Below are 23,197 nucleotides of genomic sequence, written 5' to 3'. Positions count from 1 at the left end.
GAGCCCCCAGGGGACCCCGATCCACTTCAGCTTCCCCGACTTGGAGTGTCTGGTCCATTCCTATCTTTGACCCTGGGCTCCTGCTATCTTGGGGCTTGGGAGCTGAAGCTGTTCTTTCCTCCAGCATCCACTGTGGGTGTGACATCCACCGACTGCTCAGCAACCGGAAGCTGTGGTTTTCCCCCACGGGACAGCCCCAAGGTCTTGGGGGAAAAGAAGGGGCTGTCCCTAAACATAGCATCCACAGCTGTTCTCTAATACTCGCCATGTGGCTGCCCCCCTGCCCCACCACCTGATCTCCACACCTGTCATGGTTTTTGTCTGGGTGGATGTCGCCACCACAGACCACATCCTCCCTTGTGGCTGCAGTCGGAAATCCAGGTCTGGCTGGGTCTTGGGGACTGCCCCCTCCCCGCCTTCTTCCGCGTGGCTGGGCTGGGCCTCCCCAGCTGGGGCACCTGCAACTCTGGCCTCCCAGGCCCTCTCCCTCCTGACTGAGCTGTGCCATGGCCTGGATCTAGGCCCTGGCAGAGGAGTTTGAGTCCAGCTGTCCCAACTGGCAAACCCGCTTGTTCAGTGTTGCTGGCACCTCTGCAGAGCCCTCCAGGGCCCTGCCTCTTCTCTCTTGGGGCAGAGAGGTGTCCCTGTCCAGTGGCTTCTACCCTGCTTGGTGTTGGAGGAGACCCTCATCCTGGCCTCCTGGGGGTCAATCACCTGCCCACTCTCCACCCCACAGGGGTCCATAGACTCCACCTGAGGCCAAGGATTCCTCTCTTCCAGATTCAGGTGTTTCTAGATCTCTGGCCCCCCACCTGCCCCAAACTCAAGCCATCTTATCCCATCTGGCACTTCTCACTGTTGAGGCCCAGGGATGGCAGAGTGTAGACCTGGGGCCATGACAAAGGCCTGGATCTGTTGAGTCCTCAGTGTCAGAGCCTTGCTCTGCAGCTCTTGAACCTCCACAGAGGGGTCCCCAGGAACACCAAAGAAGCCCAGCATCTCTGGGGTTCCCAGGGATGCACCCAGAAGCCCAGGTCTTCTCCAGGAACTTGGGAGAGATTCTTGCTTCCTCTGCAGATGTCAGGGTCACCAACCTGGCCAAGATCCTCTGGCTCCTTCTACTGATGAGGAGAGGGAGGCACAGAGAGGGAGGGATTCTTACCTGAGATACACAGCAACTTGGTGTAAGGACTGCAGCCTGGGACTTGACCAGTTTTGAGCTGAGAGCTGAGAGCATCAGTGTCTTGGGACGTGGGGTGGAGCCAGCCTGGAACTGGAGGGCAGGGCTTTGGAAATAGGTCTTTCACCTCCCAGTGGGCTCAGCAGCCTCGAATGCTGCCCACAGAGGAGAGTCCAGCAGGGGGCAGCAGAGACCAGCAGTAGGGGAGGCCTGAACTCCTGAGAAAGGGGAGGCTGGAAACCCAGGGTAGGGCCCTGGGGTGGAGGCAGGCAGGGATACAGGGGCTAGACTTGGGTTATACATCCCTCCAGCATTCACCTCACCCCTGGACCTGGGGCTGGGGCTGAGGGAGGCAAGTGACATGAGTCAGGTCCTGATTTTCTGTTCATTGTTGGCTTTTGGGGAGCCTTAATTTAGATTTTTAAAACTTAATTTTTTTTTTGTATTTGAGAGGCAGGTATGAAAGAGAGAAAGACCCAAATGGCTACAACATCTGGGTCAGGGTCAAAGGTGAAGCTGGGAGGTTAGAACTCCATCTGGGTCTCCCACATGGGTGTCTCCTCAAGGTGCACATTAGCAGGAAGCTGGAATCGGGCACTCTGATGTGGAATGTGGGCATCTTAACTGCTAGGCTAAGCACCTGGCTCTAACTCTGATTTTTTTCACCAATTTTCAATATAGTTTTATTGAAGACGTTGTGTTCCCCACTCAGACTCCAGTAGTTATAAATTGCAGTGGCATTTCCTTTCCCCGTCGTGCACTGTTCCCTATGCAAGGCTTGAGAGTGCCCAGTGATGCACGATAGCAGTTAGACTTTCAAGACGCCTTGGGATTCCCAACATGGGGTCTTCAGCTGGGACTGTGCTGCACCTGCACTTGCCTTGGGCTTCATCAGCCTCTTCAACGGTGGGGCCTGAGGAGGCAACACCAGAGGGAGGAGCCCCTCCACCAGCAGGCCCCCAGCCCTCCCATCTGCATGGCCCCTGTGCTCTGGTCCAGCTCAGTGGTAATACACTTTCAGTCTTCCTCCAGGTTTTTTCTGTGGATGTTCAGATTCTTCATTCGCTATAGTCTGATTTTTTGAAAAAGATTACTTACATATTTGAAAGGCAGAGTGACACAGAGAGGGGAGAGAGAGGAGAGAGGAGAGAGGAGAGAGAGAGAGAGAGAGAGAGAGAGAGAGAGAGAGAGAGAAACGAATCTTCCATTTGCTGATTCACTCCTCAAAATGGCTGCAACAACCAGAGAGAGAGAGAGAGAGAGAGAGAGACGAATCTTCCATTTGCTGATTCACTCCTCAAAATGGCTGCAACAACCAGAACTGGGCCAGACCAAAGCCAGGAGAGAAGCCAGCAGCTCTATCTGGGTCTCCCATGTGGGGTGGCAGGGGCCCGAGGACTTGAGACTTCATCTGCTGCCTCTCAGGCACATTAGCAGGGAGCTGGATCAGAAATGCAGAGCAGGGGCCGGCGCTGTGGCATAGTAGGTTAAGTGTCTGCCTGTGATGCTGGCATCCCACATGGGTGCCCATTCAAGTCTTGGCTGCTCCATTTCTGATCCAGCTCCTCGATAATAGCCTCCGAAAACTGTGGAAGATGGCCCAAGTGCTTTTGCCCCTGCATCCATGTGGAAGACCTGGAAGAAGCTCCTGGCTTCGAATTAGTTCAGCTCCAGCCATTGTGACCATTTGGAAAGTGAACCAGAGGATGGAAGACTTTCTGTCTCTCCCTTCCTCTCTCTGTAACTCTGCCTCTCCAATAAATAAATAAATCTTAAGAAAAGAGAAAAATGTGCAGAGCAGCTGAGACTTGAACCAGGGACTCTGATGTAGGATGCAGGTGTGTGCGAAGCAGCAACTTAACTACTATGTTGAATGCCCACTACTACATAATACATTATTATGAATGGAACTAGAATGAGTTACTTCTGACTGTGTTTCGGTGCTCATTATCCTACCTCCATTTACCTTCACCCTGCCTTTCCCAGCCCTAGTAATCATTATTCTGTGTTCAGGTTCACTATCTACATTTTTTTAGATTTTAATTATTTAAAAATTTCATTCATTTGTAAATCATATTAGTTCTTTTTTTAAGATTTGTTTTTATTTATTTGAAAGGCACAGTTAGAGAGAGAGAGAGACAGCTAGGGCTAAGCCAGACCAAATCCAAGAGCCCGGGGCCCAAGGAGTTGCCATCCTCCGCTACTTTCCCAGGCACATTATCAGGGAGATGGATCAGAAGTGGAGCAGCTGGGACTCGAATCAGCGTCCATATGGGATGCCAGCATTGCAGGCAGCAGTTTTACCCAATATGCCACAGCACCGACCCTAAATCATACTAGCACTTCATTATACATTGTAAATTAAATCATGACAGATATCCTATTGACTTATCTTATTTTTAAAACATACAAAGGTTACATAACTTTCATATAATTTTTAAAAAGATTTATTTATTTATTTGAAAGGCAAATTTACAAAGAGGCAGAAGCAGAGAGAGAGGGAGAGAGAGAGAGGGAGGGAGGGAGGGAGGGAGGCCTTCCATCCACTGGTTCACTCCCCCCAGTTGGCCGCAATGGCCAGACCTCATCACGTTGTCCCTCAGGTGATGTCACTAGCTCCACACACAATACAGGCTCCCGGACTTCCTGCTCACATTGTCATATGTATTGCTGAGTATCCCTTTGCAAACACCTGCACTCTGCACTGATACAGTAAGATCTCACTGTGTTTATTCTTACTGTGGATGCTCTTTCTGGAAGTTGTCCTAAACCTCATTGAAACTTCTGTCATCTTTGAGTCTTCTTTCTTTTTAATAGAAAGCTTTTATTTAATAAATATAAATTCCATAAGTACAACTTTTAGATTATAGCAGTTCTTCCTCCCATACCTGCCCACTCACCCCCAAACCATCCCACCTCCTACTCTCCCTCCCATCCCATTCTTCATTAAGATTCATTTTTAATTATCTTTTTATAAGAAGATCAACTCTATACTAAGTAAATATTTCAACAGTTTGTATTCACACAGACACACAAAGTATAAAGTACTGTTTGAAGACTAGTTTTACTGTAATTCTCATAGTTCAATTCATTAAGGACAGAGGTCCCACATGGGGAACAAGTGCACAGTGACTCCTATTGTTGATTTAACAATTAACACTCTTATTTATGATGTCAGTAATCACCCAAGGCTCTTGTCATGAGCTGCCAAGGCTATGGAAGCCTCTTGAGTTCACAAACTCTGACCTTATTTAGACAGGTCATAATCAGAGTGGAAGTTCTCGCCTCCCTTCAAAGAAAGGCACCTCCTTCTTTGATGGTCCCTTCTTTCCACTGGGATCTCACTCACAGAGATCTTTCATGTAGGTCATTTTTTGCCACAATGTCTTGGCTTCCAATGCCTGAAATGCTCTCCTGGACTTCTTAGCCAGTGCGAAGGCCTTAAGGGCTGATTATGAGGCCAGAGTGCTGTTTGGGGCATTTGTCATTCTGTGAGTCTGCTGTGTGGCTCACTTCCCATGTTGGATCATTCTCTCCTTTTTAATTCTATCTATTATTACTAGCAGACATTTGGTCTTATTTATGTGATCCATCAGACACTTAATCTTATCTTTATGATCAGTTATGAGCTTAAACTGATCACATTAACTAGTAAGATGGCATTGGTACCAGCCAACTTAATAGGATTTGGAGTCCCATGGCAAGTTTTTAACTTTACCCTTAGGGATAAGTCCGAGGGAATGTGTGCCAAACTGTACATCTCCTCCCTCTCTTATTCCCACTCTTATTATTTTTTTTTTTGGATAGGCAGAGTGGATAGTGAGAGAGAGAGACAGAGAGAATCCCACTCTTATTTTTAACAGAGATCAAATTTCAATTGGATTTAAACACTAAGAATAATTCTGCTTTAAGTAAAGAGTTCAACCAATGGTATTAAGTATAAAAAGAAAATATTAAAAAGAATAAAATAGTAATCTGTTCCTCGACAGTCAGGGCAAGGGCTGGTCAAGTCATTGCTTCTCATAGTGTCAGTTTCACTTCTACAGATTTCCTTTTAGGTGCTCAGTTAGTTGTCACAGATCAGTGAGAACATATGACATTTGACCCTTTGGGACTGGCTTATTTCACTCAGCATGATGTTTTCCAGATTCCTCCATTTTGTTGCAAATAGCCAGATTTCAGCAATTTGTTTATGTGGTGTATCACATTGATTGATTTGCGAATGTTGAACCATCCCTGCATACCAGGGATAAATCCCACTTGGTCTGGTTAAATGAGCTTTCTAATGTGTTGTTGGATTCTATTGGCTAGAATTTTATTGAGGATTTTTTCATCTATATTCATCAGGGAAATTGGTCTGTAATTCTCTTTCTCTGCTGTTTCTTTTTCAGGTTGGAATTAAGGTGATTCTGGCTTTGTAGAAAGAATTTGGAAGGATTCTCTCTCTTTCAAAGGTTTTGAATAGCTTGAGGAGAATTGGAATTAGTTCTTTAAATGTCTGGTAGAATTCAGCAGTGAATCCATCCGGTCCTGGGCTTTCCTTTGTTGGGAGCGCCTTTATTACTGATTCAATTTTTGTCCTGGTTGTGGGTCTGTGGGTCTGTTTAGGATTTCTATGTCTTCATGATTCAATGTAGTTAGGTTGTATGAGTCCAGGAATCTATCAATTTCTGACAGATTTCCCAGTTTGTTGGCATACAACTCTTTGTAGTACTTTCTGATGACTCTTTTTATTTCTGTGGTGTCTGTTGTTACATTTCTTTTTTCATCTCTAATTTTATTGATTTGGGTCTTCTCTTTCCTTTTTTGGTTAGTTTGGCCAATGGTATGTCAATTTTGTTTATTTTTTCAAAAAACCAGCTCTTCACTTTGCTGATCTTTTGTAAATTTTTTTGGATTCAATTTTGTTGATTCTCTAATTTTAATGATTTCTCTTCTACTAGTTTTGGATTTGGTTTGCTGTAGTTTTTCTAGATCCTTGAGATGCATTGATAGCTCATTTATTTGGTGCCATTCCAATTTCTTGATGTAGGCACCTATTGCGATAAACTTTCCTCTTAACACTGCTTTTGCTGAATCCCATACGTTTTGATATGTTGTGTTGTTATGTTCATTTGCTTCCAGAAAGTTTTTTATTTCTCTTTTGATTCAGGAGCATGTTGTTCAGTTTCCACATGGTTGCATATGCTCTAGGGATTCCTGAGTTGCTGATTTCCAACTTCATTCCACTGTGGTCTGAGAAGGTAAATGGTATCATTTCAATTTTTTTGAATTTGCCAAGACTTGCTTTATGGCCTAGTATTTGGTCAATCCTAGAGAAAGTTCCACGCACTGCTGAGAAGAATGGAAAGTTCTGTAGATATCTATTAGGTCCATTTGGTCTATAGTGTTGATTAAATTTGCTGTTTCTTTTTTGATTTTCTGTCTGGTTGCTGAAATGTGCTGCACCCACAGCTGTTGTAACACCTGCGTAGCAAACTTTTGTTGCGTTGGGGGTCCACGGCTGCAGGGACGAGGCAAGAACTTTGTGGAGTGTAGCCTCGAGCGGTTTCTGTGTAGCCAGCGGTCGTAAAGGCTCTCGGCTCACGCACGTAACAAGAAGTGGAAGACCTAATTACTGCTGGTTAATAAAGCAATGTGTCTCAACATTAATAGTGATTTTGTATTTAGTAGTTATGCCACGTAGTGCATTAGGACAAGTGCACCATGATTAGAAACAAGGGAGTCAAGTAGTGCCAATAAGCATTTCACAAAAATCAACAAAAAATACTTTAGACTTTGGCCCACCAGTCATTAGGGCAATTTACGAGGAGGCATTAAACACTGACAAGAAACAGCACACCCTAGACAAGATAAAACAAAGGGAGCTGAGGTGTGAGCTTTAGAGAGCTGAGGTGTGATTTAGGTTCCGGGTTATCAGAAGGTTTAGGCAGCATGGGGATGAGAAAGCTACATTCAATCTTACATAGGTGATATATGGGACTTGGGCTAACAAGCACCACCATCTGATAACTCCCCTGTCCCAGGTTTTCTCCTAATGAGAGGTTAGCTAGTAACCTGACCTTTACCTTTTCTTAAAAGTAGGACTGCGAATCATCACCACAATGTCTCCCTGTGTCCCTTGTAAAGTTAATCATGTAACCCCATTAGCCTTAACAAGTTTTTGTAATCTTGGAATTTCTTTTGTCTTCAGCAATGTAAGCTTCCCTATATAAACTCTGGTTTTCCCGCCAATAAACTGCAGGCAGGCAGCAGCAGCATACTCAAAAAGTGTGTGTGTCTGTCTGTCATTTCCCCGCCGATTCCTGTTTCTCCTGGCCCTTCGTCCCCTCGTTCTCCCTCGGTCTGGTGACTCCGCGAGAGCCGGTCCGCGGCAGAAATGGAGTATTGAAGTTCCCCAATAATATTGTATTGGAGTCTAAGTCTCCCTTTAAATCCATTAACATTTCTTTTAACTATCCCAGTGCCCTGTAATTAGGTGCATATACATTTATAATAGTTACATCTTCCTGTTGAATTGATCCCTTAATCATTATATAGTGCCCTTCTGTGTTTCTTTTAACAGTTTTTGTGTTAATGTCTATTTTGTCTGATATTAAGATGGCTATGCCAGCTCTTTTTTGGTTTCTCTTTTTCCAACCTTTCACTTTCAGTCTACATGCACCTTTGTGGGAAAGATGTGTTTCTTGTAAGCAGCAAATAGATGGGTTTTGTTTTTTAATCCATTCATCCAGTCTGTGCCTTTTAACTGGGGAGTTGAGGCCATTTACATTCAATGTGACAATTGATAAGTAATGACTTTGCCCTACCATTTTTCCAAAGATATTCCTAAGTTATACTTTGAACTTCCTTTGATCTTTTACTGAGAGATTTTCTTCCTTTACCTTTTTCTTATTGATGACCATGTCCCTGTGTTTCTGTGTGTAACACATCTTTAAGCATCTTTTGCAGGGCTGGATGGGTGGTGACAAATTCTTTCAATTTCTATTTGTTATAAAAAGTCTTTATTTCACCTTCATTTACAAATGTGAGCTTTGCAGGATATAATATTCTGGGATGACAGTTTTTTTTTTCTTAGGACTTGGGCTATATCTTGCCATTCTCTCCTAGCCTGCAGGGTTTCTGATGAGGAATCTGCTGTGAGTCTAATTGGAGATCCTCTGAAAGTAATCTGGCGTTTCTCTCTTGCATATTTAGAATCTTCTCTTTATATCTCACTGTGATGAGTTTGATTACAATGTGTCATGGTGAGGATCTTTTCTGGTCATGTCTTTTGGGAGTTCTGTTCTTCAGGAAATACAACCCAAATGTTGTTGGTATTTTTATAGTATCCTGTAGATTCCCAATAGTATTTTTTAGATTTCCAATGTCCTCTTGTCTTTGGCTTGACTATATACTTTCCTGTGCTTTGTCTTCTAAGTTCGATATCTCTCTTCTGTCTCACTGATTCTGTTTTTAAGGCTCTCCACTGTGTTTTTATTTATTCTATTGAATTCCTTTTTTTTGTTTTTTTGTTTTTTGTTTTGTTTTGTTTTTTTGACAGGCAGAGTGGACAGTGAGAGAGAGAGACAGAGAGAAAGGTCTTCCTTTTGGCGTTGGTTCACCCTCCAATGGCCGCTGTGGCCGGCGCATCGCGCTGATCTGAAGGCAGGAGCCAGGTGCTTCTCCTGGTCTCCCATGCGGGTGCAGGGCCCAAGCACTTGGGCCATCCTCCACTGCCTTCCCGGGCCATAGCAGAGAGCTGGCCTGGAAGAGGGGCAACCGGGATAGAATCCGGAGCCCCAAGCGGGACTAGAACCTGGTGTGCCGGCGCCGCAAGGCGGAGGATTAGCCTGTTAAGCCACGGCACCGGCCCTCTATTGAATTCTTCATTTCATTTTTATTTATCTTTAACATCTCAATTTCATGTTCTATTGAATTCTTCATTTAATTTTTATTCTTCCTTAATATTTAAATTTTGTGGGAGAGATTTTCTTTCATGTCCTGCATGGATTTCAGTAGTTCATGTGTTTGCTTTTGATTACTTCTATGCAATCTTATGATCAATTTTTTGAGTTCCATTTCTTGCATTTCTTCTATCTCATCATCTTCATAATCTTGTATTGAAATGTTGTCTTTTGGGAGCATCATGTTGTCTTCCTTATTCTTGTTTCTTGGATTGTTGCTTTTGTTGTTTGGCATTTGTGAGATACCCATTGGTTTCTTCTTTTTTTTTCAGCTGTGGTGGCTTTTATCATTGTACTATGACTCTGTAGATAAGTGGACTGTCGGCTTTCAGGGAATCTCTAGAGGCTTGTAGTGGATGTGGCCAGAGAGCTCTTGTTCAGTTCTCCAGGTTTAAGGGCATGCATAAGGTGACACTTCCAGGTTAGCTGTGGTAAATGTTCTCTCTTTGTTTTAATCAGAAGGGAAGTATATTCTGCTCAGCTGAGCTCTTCTCTTCCTGATGGAAACCAGTGCCTGAGCCCTAGACCCAGTGTGTATAATATTCATCTGCTCTGTCCCAAGGACCACACAAAGGACCTGTGCAGTCCTCAGTGTAAGTTCAGGTTCCCCAGCAATGTCTCTCACCAGGTAACCAGGAACCCCAGAGCTTCTGGCATCTCCCACTGATTCTACTCAAAGTTCCAGTCACACCATGAGTTCTCCCACACACCCTCAGTTTTTTTCACAGTCCCAGTTCAGAAGCTTCATACAGTCACAAGCTCCTAGTCCCTTATTATTTGTCCCTACCAGAGTCAGGAGTCTCCACTTGGCTGATTGCCGTGTGCAGACACAAGCTGACACAGCTGTTATGTATGTCCAGAATGGCTCCCACTCTATTGGCTCATCACAGTACACCTTTGTAAAGTGCTCGGAGAGAGAGAAACGTGTCCGTCCCATGCTTTTTTTCCCTCTAGTTTGGCTGGTGCACTTTCTAGCCTCGTTTCCTCTAGGCTCTTCCTGCGGCTTTTTTGCCAGTGGCTTGGGCTACTGCGGTCTTGTCTCACCTTGTATTCCAGCGCTGGTGCATAGGCTCTTGGCTGTTGGAATCCTGAGCCGTGGGCACCCATGCCCTCCATGTAGATCCACTGTGTCCCTTTAATTTCGGAAGAGTTTCCTCTGCCATTTTTTCCCTGACTCTTCCCTGAGACTACACTATCTCCACTTTTTAAAAACTGTCTTCTCCTGGGCCAGAGCAGTATGCTCCCTCCCTACTCCGCCATCTTGCCACCGTCCATTCTTTGAGTCTTATCAGTCAGTGCTTTCATCTCTTTTCTATAGTTTCCATGGCTTTGTCATCAGATTCACTGATCTTTCCTCTGGCTGTGTCTCTCTCATTGTTGCATTCAGGGAACAGATTGGAAACCCTGCACCCCCTTCCCCTTCACTCTGCTCTCTCCTTGTGGGGAGGAGGTCAGCTCGCAGGCCAGGGCTGAGTCCTCCTCACACCTGGGGCCACACTCAGGACTCATCCCCAAGGAGCTGCAGGTGAGGGACGCTAGTTCTCTGATGCCCTCTGTGCTTCCACTCAGACTGTTTGACTGAGTTCCCCCTGAGCCCAGCACACACCTGGACCTGGACAACCAGATTCTGCCAGTCCTGACCAAGCCTCTGTAGAGGCAGCCTGGGGGCTGGGAGGAGAGGGCAGCCTGGGGGTCTCAGACCTGGGTGAGCTGGGCCTGACCTGCTCATGGCTTTGGCACCAATCCCTCTGGGCTGCAGGGAGAGTGTGCTTCATGGGGACAGGTTTGTGTCTCACTTCCCTGTCTGTGTCACCGTGAGCTCCAAAATCGCTGTTAAACACCTGGCAGTAATAGCCTCATCCCCGGCCTGGGCCCCGCTGATGGACAGGGTGGCTGTGTTCCCCAAGTTGGAGCCAGAGAAGCAGTCAGGGATCCCTGAGGGCTGGTTGCTATCTTCGTAGATGAGCAGCACAGGGGCCAGGCCCGGCTTCTGCTGGTACCAGTGCACACCGTATTCTTCTATGCTGTCTCCCCCACAGGTGATCCTGGCCGTCTGTCCCAGGGACACTGACACTGAGGGCAGCTGTGTCAGCTCCTAGGAGGCCACGGAGCCTGCAAGAGAGAGAAAGAGTGGGGATTTGAAGACCAGGGATCCAATCCCAGAGAGTTGCTCTGAGGCTGAGGTCAGGTTTGCAGCAGGTACAGGCCAGGTCCCTTGGATTGGAAGCTGGGGGCAGGGCCAGGGTGGCCGCACCCGTGCAGAGAGTGAGGAGGGGGAGCAGGAGAGGGGTCCAGGCCATGGTGGAGTCGCCCAGCGCTGCCTCCAGAGCTCAGAGCACAGCTGGGCTCCCCAGGCCTCTCTTATTCCCTCTCAGGCCTGTGGGGCAGGGGTGGTGGGGTTTATGCAAATTCCCTCCTCCCCTGGGGCTCCCCATAGAGCAGGGCTCAGTCTCAGTAGCTGTGCAGGCAGAACAGGGGCTGGGGAAGAGGGGTATCCCAGCTTCCTCGGAGCTGCTTCTCAGGTCTGGACATATTCCTTTGCCTCTGAGGTCCTTTTTTTTTTTTTTAAAAAAGATTTATTTATTTATTTATTTATTTATTTATTTATTTGAAAGGCAGAGTTGCAGAGAGGCAGAGGGAGAAAAATCTTCCTTTCTCTGGTTCACTCCCCAAGTGGCTGCAACAGCTGGCACCCAGCCAATCCGAAGCCAGGAGCCAGGAGCTTCTTCTGGTCTCTCACACAGGTGCAGGGGCCCAAGGACTTTGGCCACCTTCTTCCTAGGCCATAGTACAGAGATGGATCAGAAGTGGAGCAGCCAGGACTGGAACTGGCACCCATATGGGATGCCAGCACTGCAGGCAGCGGCTTTACATGCTATACCACAGCGCCAGCCCCTCTGACTACTTCGAAGTAACCCTACAGTCAATTTTTTGAACTCTATTTCCAGCATTTCTTCAATCTCTTCTTTTTCACTAATATCGAAGTGTTGTTGTGTTCCTTTGGAGGTGTCATGTTTTCTTGTTTCTTGAATTGGTGCATTTATTTTTAAGCATTTGTGGAGACGCTATGCCCCTGTAGGTCAGTGGAGTGTCCGCTCTTTCAGGCAATACCCTGGGGTAGTGCTGGGTGTGGCCAGGGAGCTCATTCAGTGCTCAAGGTGAGGGGAGTGTCTAAGGTGACACTCAAATTGGGCATGGTAAATCTCCTCTTATTTTAATTTTTTTTATCAGAGGGGAGTTTTAATCTGCTCCTTTGGCATAGTCTCACACTCACCTCCTCTCTTCCAAGCAGACCAATGCCTGGTTGCCAGCCCCAGTGGGTATAATATTCATTAGCGCTGCCACAAGAACCGCACAAAGGACTAAGCAGTGTGAACATGGATCCCGCAACAGTGATTCTCACCAGGGATTCAGGGAGCCCCAAGAGTGTGGAGCCACCCACAGCGACTACCCAAAGACCCAGCCACACCCTGCACCCTCACACGCTGCCAGTGTTTTCACAGTCACGAGCACCCAGACCCCTGGCAGTTCTCCCAACCAAACTTTGTTGGCTTCTCTCGGCTAGTTGCTGGGCATGGACACAAGCTGGTGCAGCAGTCACATATGTCCAAAACGGCACCTTTCCCCTCTCGGCTAGTTACAGGATGCCAGTACCGGGTGGTCGGGGAGAGAGAAACGTGCCCCCTATTTTCTTTCTAGGTTGACAGGAATGCTGTCCCCTGCAGGACTCCAAGCAGGACTCAAGCTGGGCTCTTCCCACAGCTCTATTGCCCGTGGCTTGGGCTGCTGCAGTCTGGCCTCACCTCACTCTCCAAAGCTGGTGCTGAGGCTCTCAGCTGCTGGGGTCCTGAGCTGTGCATGTCCACACTTTCTACATAGATCCACAGTGTCCCTCTCATTTGCATGGAGTTTCCTCTTCCGTTTTCTCCCTAACTCTTCCCTGAGATTGCACTCCCCACGTTTTTTTACAACTATCTTCCCCTGAACTAGAGCAGTAAGCTCCCTCCCTCTCCCTATTCTGCTATCTTGGTGTCTCCCACATGTGGTTTTAAAAGATCATAGGAATTTTATTTTTGAAAAATTTAAATTATTTTCATTTTATTTGAAAGGCAGAAAGACGGAGATAGATCTGTCATCCACTGGTTCACTCCAGAGATACGCACAGCAGCCAGTGTTGGGCTGGTGGGAACCAGGTGCCAGATGTGCTACATGAGTGACAGGGACCCAACCGCTGGAGCCATCCCCTGCGGCCTCCCAAGGTGCACTGTAGCAGGAAGCTGGAATGGGAAGTGGAGTTGGCCGAGGAATCAGGCAGTAAGACGTGGGATTCCTGTGTCCCAAGAGGTAGGGTGTGGTATCTGCACCCCCACCACAAAGAAGGAGACGCTGAGCCTGACAGAATCCATGGAGTCTGCAGCTGTGTGGATCACACGTGGAGAGGTTGCCACAGTGCAAACTCCAGGAGCAGGGAAGGGTTGCGTCACATGTGTGGCAGTGGTGTCAGCTCCCTGCTGCTTGGGCCCTAAGATCCTGGAGCCTCAACAGACTAGAACCATGGCGGAGGCACCCCTGAGCTGCTCCTCGAGTACCAGGCTGGGCTGGACTCCTCCCCGGCCTCTTATGCCCTGGCTGCTGAGAGCTGCCCCAGATGAGGATCAGCCGGGCTCAGGGCTGCTACTGAGGAGCCTGTGGTTTCCAGAGCAGGGCTCAGACCAGTGGTGAGAGGGGAGGGCTCTGCAGACCCCGCCTCAGCCCCAGGTGCTCCTTCCCTTGCTGCTGCCATGGTCTGGGCCAACATCACCACCCAGACTGTGTCCTGGCCTCACTTCTAGCCTGGCCTGACAGAGCTCAGAGGGGGTCTGTCTGCCTCTCCTGACCCCAGTCTGCAGGGCACAGAGCTTAGACCAACTCGAGGTCTCCCATAGCCCGAGTCAAACCCTTCCTGTGCAGGTGCACACGGAGTTAAAGTTCCCTGAGCCACGTCAGGGTTGTTCCTGGTGTGAGTGCCAGTGCTGGCTCCCAGGTGCTGGGTCCCTAGGTCCCCAGCATTTGCTGTGGGCAGGGTCAGATCTCATGCGTGACAAATACCTGAGAGTCACAATGTTTTACCTCACCTGGGATGAGGAACAGGCAGGAAGGAAAAAAGAATGTGCCTACCAGAGTGTACTAAAAATAAATTCTTCAGGAGCCAGAATTTGTGGGAAAATGTCAAGGTGATGCTTAGTAAGACGATGACTTGTGCTGCAGGTCTTAGGTCCTGGTGCCTGAGCTTCCCTGAGTGTTAGGATCCCCCTGATGCCCATCCCAGGAGTCTGTGCCAGGTGATTCTGCTGCCCCCTGGTGGCCCCACAGTGAATACTGGCGGCTCTGAGGCTCCCCTGTTCCAGGTAGATAAGGAGCCTGCTGCTCAGGTGTGATTCCTGATCCTGGCAGCTGGGCACAGGGGCGGATTCCTCACCTCTTTTTGGCCCCCACATGCCTCACAAGCAGAGGCTGAGTGAGGCGCCTTTAGGGGAGGGAGAAGCGTGTGGGAGGGCTGAGACCCCAGGGGTCCTCGCAGTAAGGAGGGAGAAGCTGGGGCTGCCCCTGCATGTCAGCTGCCCCCCTCACCGCAGCCCAAGGCATGTGAGCTCATGGACAGTTCAGAAGCTCGGCTCCATGAACATGGGGTCTGCTTTAGTCACGTCAGATGTCAGCCGGCCTGGCACTCCTCTACAGGCGCCGCAGGCTCTTGGGATTCTGTCCGCTTTACTCTTTGCTTGTGGGTTGTTAAGTTTATTGAATCTTTCTCACAGCCTCCCCTGGAGAAGGCTGTGGGTCCTGCGTGTGTGAGTGGAGGGCTGTGCTGCTCTGCAGTGCAGGCTGAGGCGGTGGGGTTCTCATCCAGGTGCTGGTGCTGTGTGACTGCTGTTTCCCGGAGCGGGTATTTTCATTTGCGTGGGTGTGGACTCTCATTCCTATCCAGGTTATTTTTGTTTCTCTCTGCCCCTTGTGCCCTCAGGCTTTCCTCTCTGCTGCTGCCCACAGGGTCCTGCACCCTGCAGCTGCAGCAATGGGACTGGGCTGTGCCGGGGTTTGCTCTCTGGGGCGGCCTTTGTTCTCCAGGACGCTGCCCTTCCAGGAACTCTGTTTACAGCTTTCACTGACTTTGTATCATTTTTTTCATTATAAAATTGTTTTGTTCCATCATTTCCCCTACTACTCCCATCAAGCAATCCCAAATACACCACTTCAGTCTGCATGAAGCGGCTCTGTAGCTCACTGTGTCTGTTCACGCATTGTTGATATTGTGAGTTTCATTCTGCACACTCGCCCTGCTGAGTCGTCAAAGTTCTGCCTCTTTTCCTTTCCAGACTCTAATGCATCAATTGCATAGACAACCTTGTCTCAGGCTTTCCAGGTGTCCCTGGTAGAAATTCTAGTAGTTCAGTGTTATCTCTTCCATTTCTCCGTGTGACATAGGAATCAGCTCTCTGGGGCTGCGGGTGCCAGCACTGTTTTCCTGTCCAGGTCTAGAAGGGTGGAATCTGCACATTTAGGGGCCGCAGCGCGTGGATCCCCTGTTCTGCTTTGCCGTGGCTCAGAGTGTCCTGCTGTTTTGTAGCAATTTTGAATGAATGTCTGCAGTGTGAACTTGTCCTCATGGGGCCTGTGGCGGTTTTCAATTTGTCCCTGTGTTTCTCTTCATCATTGTTGGTTCAGTAAAGTTGCTTGGACGCAGTTTGGTCCCCCTGAGCTCTTGCCCTTCACTGCAGGGGACATGAGCAGACTTGAATCTGTGGCTGAGTTTCCCCAGTACTGAGCAGCTCCTCTGGTGTCTCCGGTGCATTCCATGAGGCTCTCATCACTCTGAGCATAGGAACAGGTGCAGTGTGCCTTGTGTATGTGTGTATGTGTGAGTGTTTGCATATGTGTTTCCATGTGTGTCTGAGTGTCTGCATGTGTGTGTATGTTTGCTAGTGTGTGTTTGCATGTATGTGTATTTCTGTTTGTGTATATTTACAAGTGTGTGTTTGTTTCCTTTGTGTGTGTTTGCCTGTGTTTGTGTGTGCCTGTGTGTGTGTTTGCATGTCTATTTACCTGCTTGTGGTGGTTTGCATGTATGGCTCCCCTGCATAATTGCTCTCAGGTATCTTTGGGGTCCATTCCTCAACCTCGGGCGTTTATTTCATGCCTTCCCTGTTCATCAGACCACAAGAAGGACACAGGCTCCGGAGATCTGTCTTTGCCCAACCACCTCTCATTTCCATTCCTTCCCCTGTATGCAGCTTGCAGTTTGGAATGTCCCAGGAGTAAGAATCTAAGGGGAGGCACTGCGCCCAGAAACCCATTGAGATGTAATCTCTGAGGAGAAGTGAGGGAGGACACCTGTGTGCCTGCATGTGGCTACATTAGAGGCCACAGCTGGGAGGCCCTTCTAGCTCATTCTCCCCTGAGACAGGGACTTGGCACCTTGGTCTCAGGTGGGTCCTGGACCTGAGCCTCACTCTGGGTGGGGTGGATTCTGCAGCCCAGGTCAATCCCAGGTGCTGGCAGCACTGTGGCTGCCAGGGAGGGAATCCCAGCCCCAAGGATGGGAGGGGCAGCTCTGCAGAGCAGATCTCCAGCGCCCCCAGCAGGAAACTTCTGTGTTCAGGACCCAGGGGCCATGGAAGCTGGTGCTGCACCTGGGCAGCTCAGGGCATCCTGTAGGAGCCCTGGGAGTGAGCGTAGGCCCTGGGCTGGGAGCAGATCCCACACACATGGAGACCCAGGCCACATATCAGCAATGGGTGTCTCCTCTGTGTGTCATTCCATCCAGGGCCCTTCCCCCCCACTTCTCACTCAGACCACAGCAGGAAGCCTGGTGCTGCTGTCACTGACCCCAGTGCTGACCCAGCCTCTGCAGAGCCTGCCTGGGGGTCTCAGAAATGGGTGAACTGGCCTGACCTGCTCATGGCTTTGTCCCCAGTCCTCCTAGGGCTGCAGGGACAGTGCGGCCCTGATGGGGATGTGGTTTGTGTCTCATTTCCCTGTTTGTCTGTGTCACTGTGAGTTCCAAAACCGCTGTTAAACACCTGGCAGTAATAGTCAGCCTTGTCCCCGGCCTGGGCCCCGCTGATGGTCAGGGTGGCCGTGTTCCCCGAGTTGGAGCCAGAGAAGCGGTCAGGGATCCCTGAGGGCCGGTTGCTATCTTCGTAGATGAGCAGCACAGGGGCCAGGCCCGGCTTCTGCTGGTACCAGTGCACACCGTAGTCTTCTATGCTGTCTCCCCCACAGGTGATCCTGGCCGTCTGTCCCAGGGACACTGACACTGAGGGCAGCTGTGTCAGCTCCTAGGAGGCCACGGAGCCTGCAAGAGAGAGAAAGAGTGGGGATTTGAAGACCAGGGATCCAATCCCAGAGAGTTGCTCTGAGGCTGAGGTCAGGTTTGCAGCAGGTACAGGCCAGGTCCCTTGGATTGGAAGCTGGGGGCAGGGCCAGAGTGGCCGCACCTGTGCAGAGAGTGAGGAGGGGGAGCAGGAGAGGGGTCCAGGCCATGGTGGAGTCGCACAGCGCTGCCTCCAGAGCTCAGAGCACAGCTGGGCTCCCCAGGCCTCTCTTATTCCCTCTCAGGCCTGTGGGGCATGGGTTGTGGGGTTTATGCAAATTCCTCTGTCTCCTACAGGACAGGCAGGGACCCACACACTTGAGTCATCACCTGCTACTCCCAGATGTGCCCCACGTGTGCAGTAGCAGTAAGCTGGAATAGGAAGCGACATCGGCACTCAACTCAGCCTGTCAGATATGGAATGCCTGTGGCCCAGGTGGCATCCTAACCATGGCCCTAATTCCTGCCCCACTGCTTCTGTGGTCTCCTCACGGCTTCTAGTCTCATTTCCACCTGGGGTTTGCCCCCTTCTGTGGCTGCACCCCCATTAATGTTACTCCAGCGACGGATGCTGGGAATTTGTGATGGTTTCCTCTCAGGAACATTTAATTTTAATTTTTACATTTCAAATATTTATTTGAAAAGCAGACTTATGAAGAGAAGAATAAGAGAGGAGAGAGACAGAGTCTTCTGTTAGCTGGTTTAACCCCAAATGCCTGCAACGACCGGGGCTGGGCCAGACCAAAGCAAGGAACCTGGAGCTCCGTCTGGGTCTCCCACATTGGTGGATGGGGTCCAAGCAGCCGGGCCATCTTCCACTGCTTCCCCAGGTGCACAGTCAGGGAGCTGGATCAGAAGTGGAGCAGCCAGGCCTGGAACTGGCACCCCATGGGATGCTGTGTTGCAGATGGTGGCTCAGCCTGCTGCAGCACAGCACCATCCCATTCTCTCAGGGCTGTTTCACCTTAAAATTTCCAAAGCTGAGAGACCTAGTCCTGACTGGAAACCAACTGCAGGCATTGTGCCCTCTGTGACAGCTTCAAGGTCATGGTCTTTGGCCATGGCTGAGCTCTGAAGGTAGGGAGGGTTCTGTCACTGCAGCCAGGCCAGTTGTGTGGTCAGAGTTGTGGCCAGAAGCACATAGAGTCTCCCTCCATCTGCAGAGTCTCCTACAGGAGCTATGGGTACTGTACCCAGGGACCAGGTCCACCTGTACCCTCCCCAACCTTAGACTGTACCTGTGCCCAGGGCTGTATCCCTGAGGGCAGATGGGCTCCAGGTGGAGAGAGAGGCAATGGAGCAGGGGGTAAGGGTGGCTCTGCAAGTGCCCAGGGCAGAGAAATCAGCCCCAGGACCCCTGCTGGCCAGTAGGCTTCATGGCCCGGAGAGTGGGCAGCAGGCTGAGGCTCTGTCCTGGGAGAAGGAGGCAGGCCCTGGGAGCCCTGGGGTCTCACCCTGTGCTCCCTCCTGGTGCCCTGGTGCCCCGGACCATGGAGGGGCTCCCCGGTGAGTCTCACCCAGCAGGACCTGACCGTGCTGAGCGCTGGTGCCAGGCTCCTCCAGTGCATTTCCCAGTGGAGCCCTTGCTGTGCCAGGGCTCCTGCCCGTGTCCTGGGCTGTTCCTGTGTGAGCCTGACCTCAGAACAGGGTCCTTTCATGCCCTGGGGATGGGATGGACGTTGCTGAGCTCCACTCGCAATCCTGACCTTGGACACCTGTTGCTCCATGGCGCTGGCCACCTCCTCAGGCTTCCTCTGGGGAGCCCCAACCTCTCCCATGGCTGCTTCTTCCGCCTGCAGCTCTGCTGCCCCCTACTGGTGCAGTTGACTCACAGCAGGTGCTTCCCCGCTCCAGGTTCCTGCAATGCCCCTGTCCCCTGAGAGGTGAGGACAGGGAGTCCAGCCTTGCTTGTGCTAGCTGTGCCCCCTCCCTACTCAGCCCAGCCCAGAGAGGTGGCATCCGTGGTGTGCAAGGCTCGGAGCAGGTGCAGTGTCCATCAGCGCTTCCTGGGGAGGAACACCCTCCCTGGGGGGGCTGTGTCTGTGTGAGAACAAATGAGACCCAGCTGCTTCCTTAGCTCTGTGCTCCCTGACTCCAGGGACTCCTGTGGGCTGACTTACAGCTGCACAGGCTGCTGTGTGCTCAGGCCCTGCACATTGTACTCTTCTATGCTGTCTCCCCCACAAGTGATCCTGGCCGTCTGTCCCAGGGACACTGACACTGATGGCAGCTGTGGCATTTCATAGGAGGCCACAGAGCCTACAAGAGAGGGACTGAGGAGAGCAAGGACCCATTCACAGAGGGGTTCAGTCTGGATCAGTCTTGGGCTGAGCTCCTGGATCAGGGCAGGTCCAGCTTTGGGCTGTGTGGTTGAGCCTGGGGGCAGGGCCAGGGTGTTCGCACCTGTGCAGAGAGTGAGGAGGGGGAGCAGGAGAGGGGTCCAGGCCATGGTGGAGTTGCCCAGTGCTGCCTCCAGAGCTCACAGCACAGCTGGGCTCCCCAGGCCTCTCTTATTCCCACTCAGGCCAGTGGGGCAGGGAGTGGTGGGGTTTATGCAAATTCCCTCCTCCCCTGGGACTCTCCACAGAGCAGCACTCACTGTCAGCACCTGTGTAGGCAGACAGGGCACGGGGAGAAAGGAGGGGCCTGGAGCTTCCTCCGAGCTGCCTCTCTGGTCAGGAAATTCTCCTTGACCTCTGAAGCCCCTGACCACAGTTAGGTGCAGTTCTGACCACAGGACCACTGCCTTCCCCAACCCCCCAGCCTTACTGTGTCCTGGGCCCACCTCAGCAGGGCTGTGTCTCTTTCATCAGCCTGGCCATGGGCTGGGCTGGGTGCTGCTCAGAGGTCATGGTCAGCCCCTTCCTCAGCAGCAGGTGCACCCTGGTCCCCAGTGCACTTCTGCCCCACTGCACTTGCCATTGCCTTTCTCTAGGATTTAGATTTATTTCACATAAGATAAAATGCTTGTTAAACAATCACATGTTTTTATAATAAAGTTCTAGGTATTTAATTTTTAAAATATTTTAATCATTTTCATTTTATTTGAGGGGGAGACAGACAAGAAAAATCTTCCATCCACTGGTTCACTCCAAAAATGCACAAAAAATCCAGTGTCGGGCCAGTGTGTAGCCACATGCTGGGTCTCCAACTTGAGTGGCAGGGACTTAACTCCTTGAGCCAGCACCTGTGGGCTCCCAGGGTGCACCTCGGCAGGAAGCTGGAATGAGGAGTGGAGTCTGCACTGCAACCAGGCAGTCAGACGTGGGATTCCTGTGTCCTGAGTGGCGTCCTAGCCACAGTGCCAAATGCCTGCCCCAACTGCTTGCCCTTGTGGACCCATCACAGCCTCTGTCTCACTTCCCATGAGGGGTTTGCTCTCTTCGCCCTAATCCCATGACAGACGTGTCTTCTGTGATTTTGGTTTTTGTTGGGAATCTTTAAGGTTAATAATTTTTTTGTTTGTTTGTTTAGTTCACAGGCTTTTACTGGGTTCTGCTCCCGGGCGAGGTTCCCTGGTCCCAAAAGAGCAACAGAGCAGGGCCAGGGAAGTCGCGCATCAGAGATTGGGAGAGCTCCTTTTATAGATTCAGAGCATGGGAGTTAAAGGTTGAGGCGGGTCTGATCCTCCTTGGTTGACCTTTAGGCACCCGCAGGGACCTTGACAAGGACTTTTCTTAACCTGAAGTAGGCCTCTCCATTCCCGGAAGCATAGGCCTTCCCTCCATGTGGATCCCAAAGCTACCATCCCGACCTTTTGATGATAGGAAAGGGGGTGACGAGTCTCTCTGGCTACTTCCTGCTGACTGGGGACGTTGTCTACAGGGGCCCGCTGGGGGTATCTTGGGGCTCTGCAGGGACAGGCATGTATGGATGGAGAAGCATCTGGTTGACTGCCTGGTTGCTGAAGGCCTTGGTTCATTCCATTATCACCTGCTGTAAACACTTAAACAGACACTGTGGTATCCAAGTCAGGGTGAGAATAGCAACGGATGATCCTAAGAGTGGCACTAACCAGGTAATGAAAGGATTTCATAGAGGAGAGGAAATGGGGGGTCTCTGGACCCTTGTGAGGATTTTTTGATGGATGTGGTTTAAATCTGATCCCAGCCAAGACTGGGAGAAAGGCCACTCAACTTCTGCAGGTAGAGAGGTTTGTCTGTAGAGAAATTCTGAATAATCATACAAATTAGGTGGAGGAGAGGACCATCAATACATACAGGTTGGGAGTAGAGTCAACTAAGTTTTCTGATTGAGAGGCAAATAGAACCTGATAGAAGGGGCTTGATAATAATCTGGTGGGCTTTAGGCTTTGTAAGTTAAGAGGCCCAGACCTATCTCTTCACATAGGGTACATCCTAAGGGAGGTATGAACCTCCTTGGGGAAGGCACCCTGTTGACTTCTATTACCTACCTGGCCTGGGAGGAGAGCTGGCCAGGTGAAGGCAGGTGGCATCTCTAACAGGAAATTTACAGTTCTGCCTGCAGTGAAGGTTAATAATTTTTAATAGTGAGGAATCCAGTCCTTACTGAAAGACCAATTGCAGGCTTCTAAGCCACGGTGAGATCTCAGGGTCATGGTTCCTGCCCTGGGCTGAGCTCTGGAGGGTGGGATGTCAGGGGACCCTCAGGGAGGTTTCTGTCACTGCAGCCAGACCAGCCCTGTGGTCAGAGCTGGGGCTGGCGGCAGAGAGAGTCCTCCTCCATCTGCAGAGTTCCTTACAGGAGCTGCAGACACTGCACCTGGGGACCAGGCCCACCTGTCCCCTCACCCATCTAAGCCTGCACCTGTGCCCAGGTGGGAAGGAACAGCCAGGGAGGAGAGGTCAGGGGAGCTCTGGAAGTGCCCAGGAAAAAAGCTCAGCCATGGGATCCCTGCAGGACAGAGAGGGACATGGTCCTGAGAGTGTGCAGCTGGCTCAGGCACTGTCCTGGGGAAGGCCCTGGTGTCCATGGTCTCACACTGTGCTCTCACCCTGACATTGGGCAATGTCCCCAGTGAGTCTCATCCGAGTGGGGCCTGACCAGGCTCACCAAGGCAGTGCATTCCCAGAAGAGGCCCGATTAATCCCAAGGGAGTCCAAGGGGCTGGGTCAGGCATCCCCGCCTGAGGTCACAGAGCTGATTCTTGGACAGCTGTTGCCTCCCAAGCTCCTCCTCCTCAGAGGACATCAGAACAGCCCCAGCCTCCCTCCCGGCTGCAGCTCTCCTGCTACCTGCTGGTGGAGAAAACTCAGACCAGGAGCTTCCTGCTCCGGGTTCCTCCAAAGCCCCAGTACCCTGAGCTAGGGGATGAGGACCCCACAGCCTCGGCCTGCACTGCAGAGCAGCTGCACTCCTAGACAGCCTCATCCTCCCCAGGAGCAGCAGCATGGAGGTGTGGTTGTTGCCTGCATTCTTAGGCGGGCCCTTCAGCATAAAGGACAGGTGTGATACCTGCACGGCCACCACAAAGACGGGGGCTCCAAGCCTGCATGGACCCCATGGAGTCTGGAGGTGTGTGGGTCACAGGTAGCGAGAAGCAATGGAAGAGTCATGTCATGTGTGTGGCAGTGGTGTCAAACCCCGCTGCTTGGGCCCTAGGATCCTGCAGCCTTAACAGAATAGAGCTTTTGTGACAGAGCGGAAATCGTGTGTTTCTTGTGGGCCCTGTTCTCCAATCTCCAAAGAGATTCTGGGAGTTGGGTACCAAGGCCTTGTCATTTTGAATGGAATCCACGC

The 23,197-nt window shown here is 50.5% G+C and overlaps 2 protein-coding genes across 2 annotated transcripts in view; one reads left to right on the top strand and one right to left on the bottom strand.

The window, feature by feature from the left end:
• LOC133751830 (immunoglobulin lambda-1 light chain-like) overlaps positions 1-17,646 on the bottom strand; it is a 35,669-nt gene extending 18,023 nt beyond the window's left edge. Inside the window, 2 exon segments of the mRNA XM_062181981.1 lie at positions 17,182-17,458; positions 17,601-17,646. Of these exon segments, the coding sequence (XP_062037965.1) occupies positions 17,182-17,458; positions 17,601-17,646 (323 nt within the window).
• LOC133751829 (melanoma antigen preferentially expressed in tumors-like) overlaps positions 1-23,197 on the top strand; it is a 181,889-nt gene that overhangs the window by 90,418 nt on the left and 68,274 nt on the right. The gene's annotated exons all lie outside the window — the stretch shown is intronic.

The sequence above is a fragment of the Lepus europaeus genome, chromosome 23, assembly GCF_033115175.1.
Source record: "Lepus europaeus isolate LE1 chromosome 23, mLepTim1.pri, whole genome shotgun sequence".
Lineage (NCBI taxonomy): Eukaryota > Metazoa > Chordata > Mammalia > Lagomorpha > Leporidae > Lepus > Lepus europaeus.
Note: the sequence above shows the minus strand (reverse complement) of the source record. Positions and strands in the feature narration are given on the sequence as shown.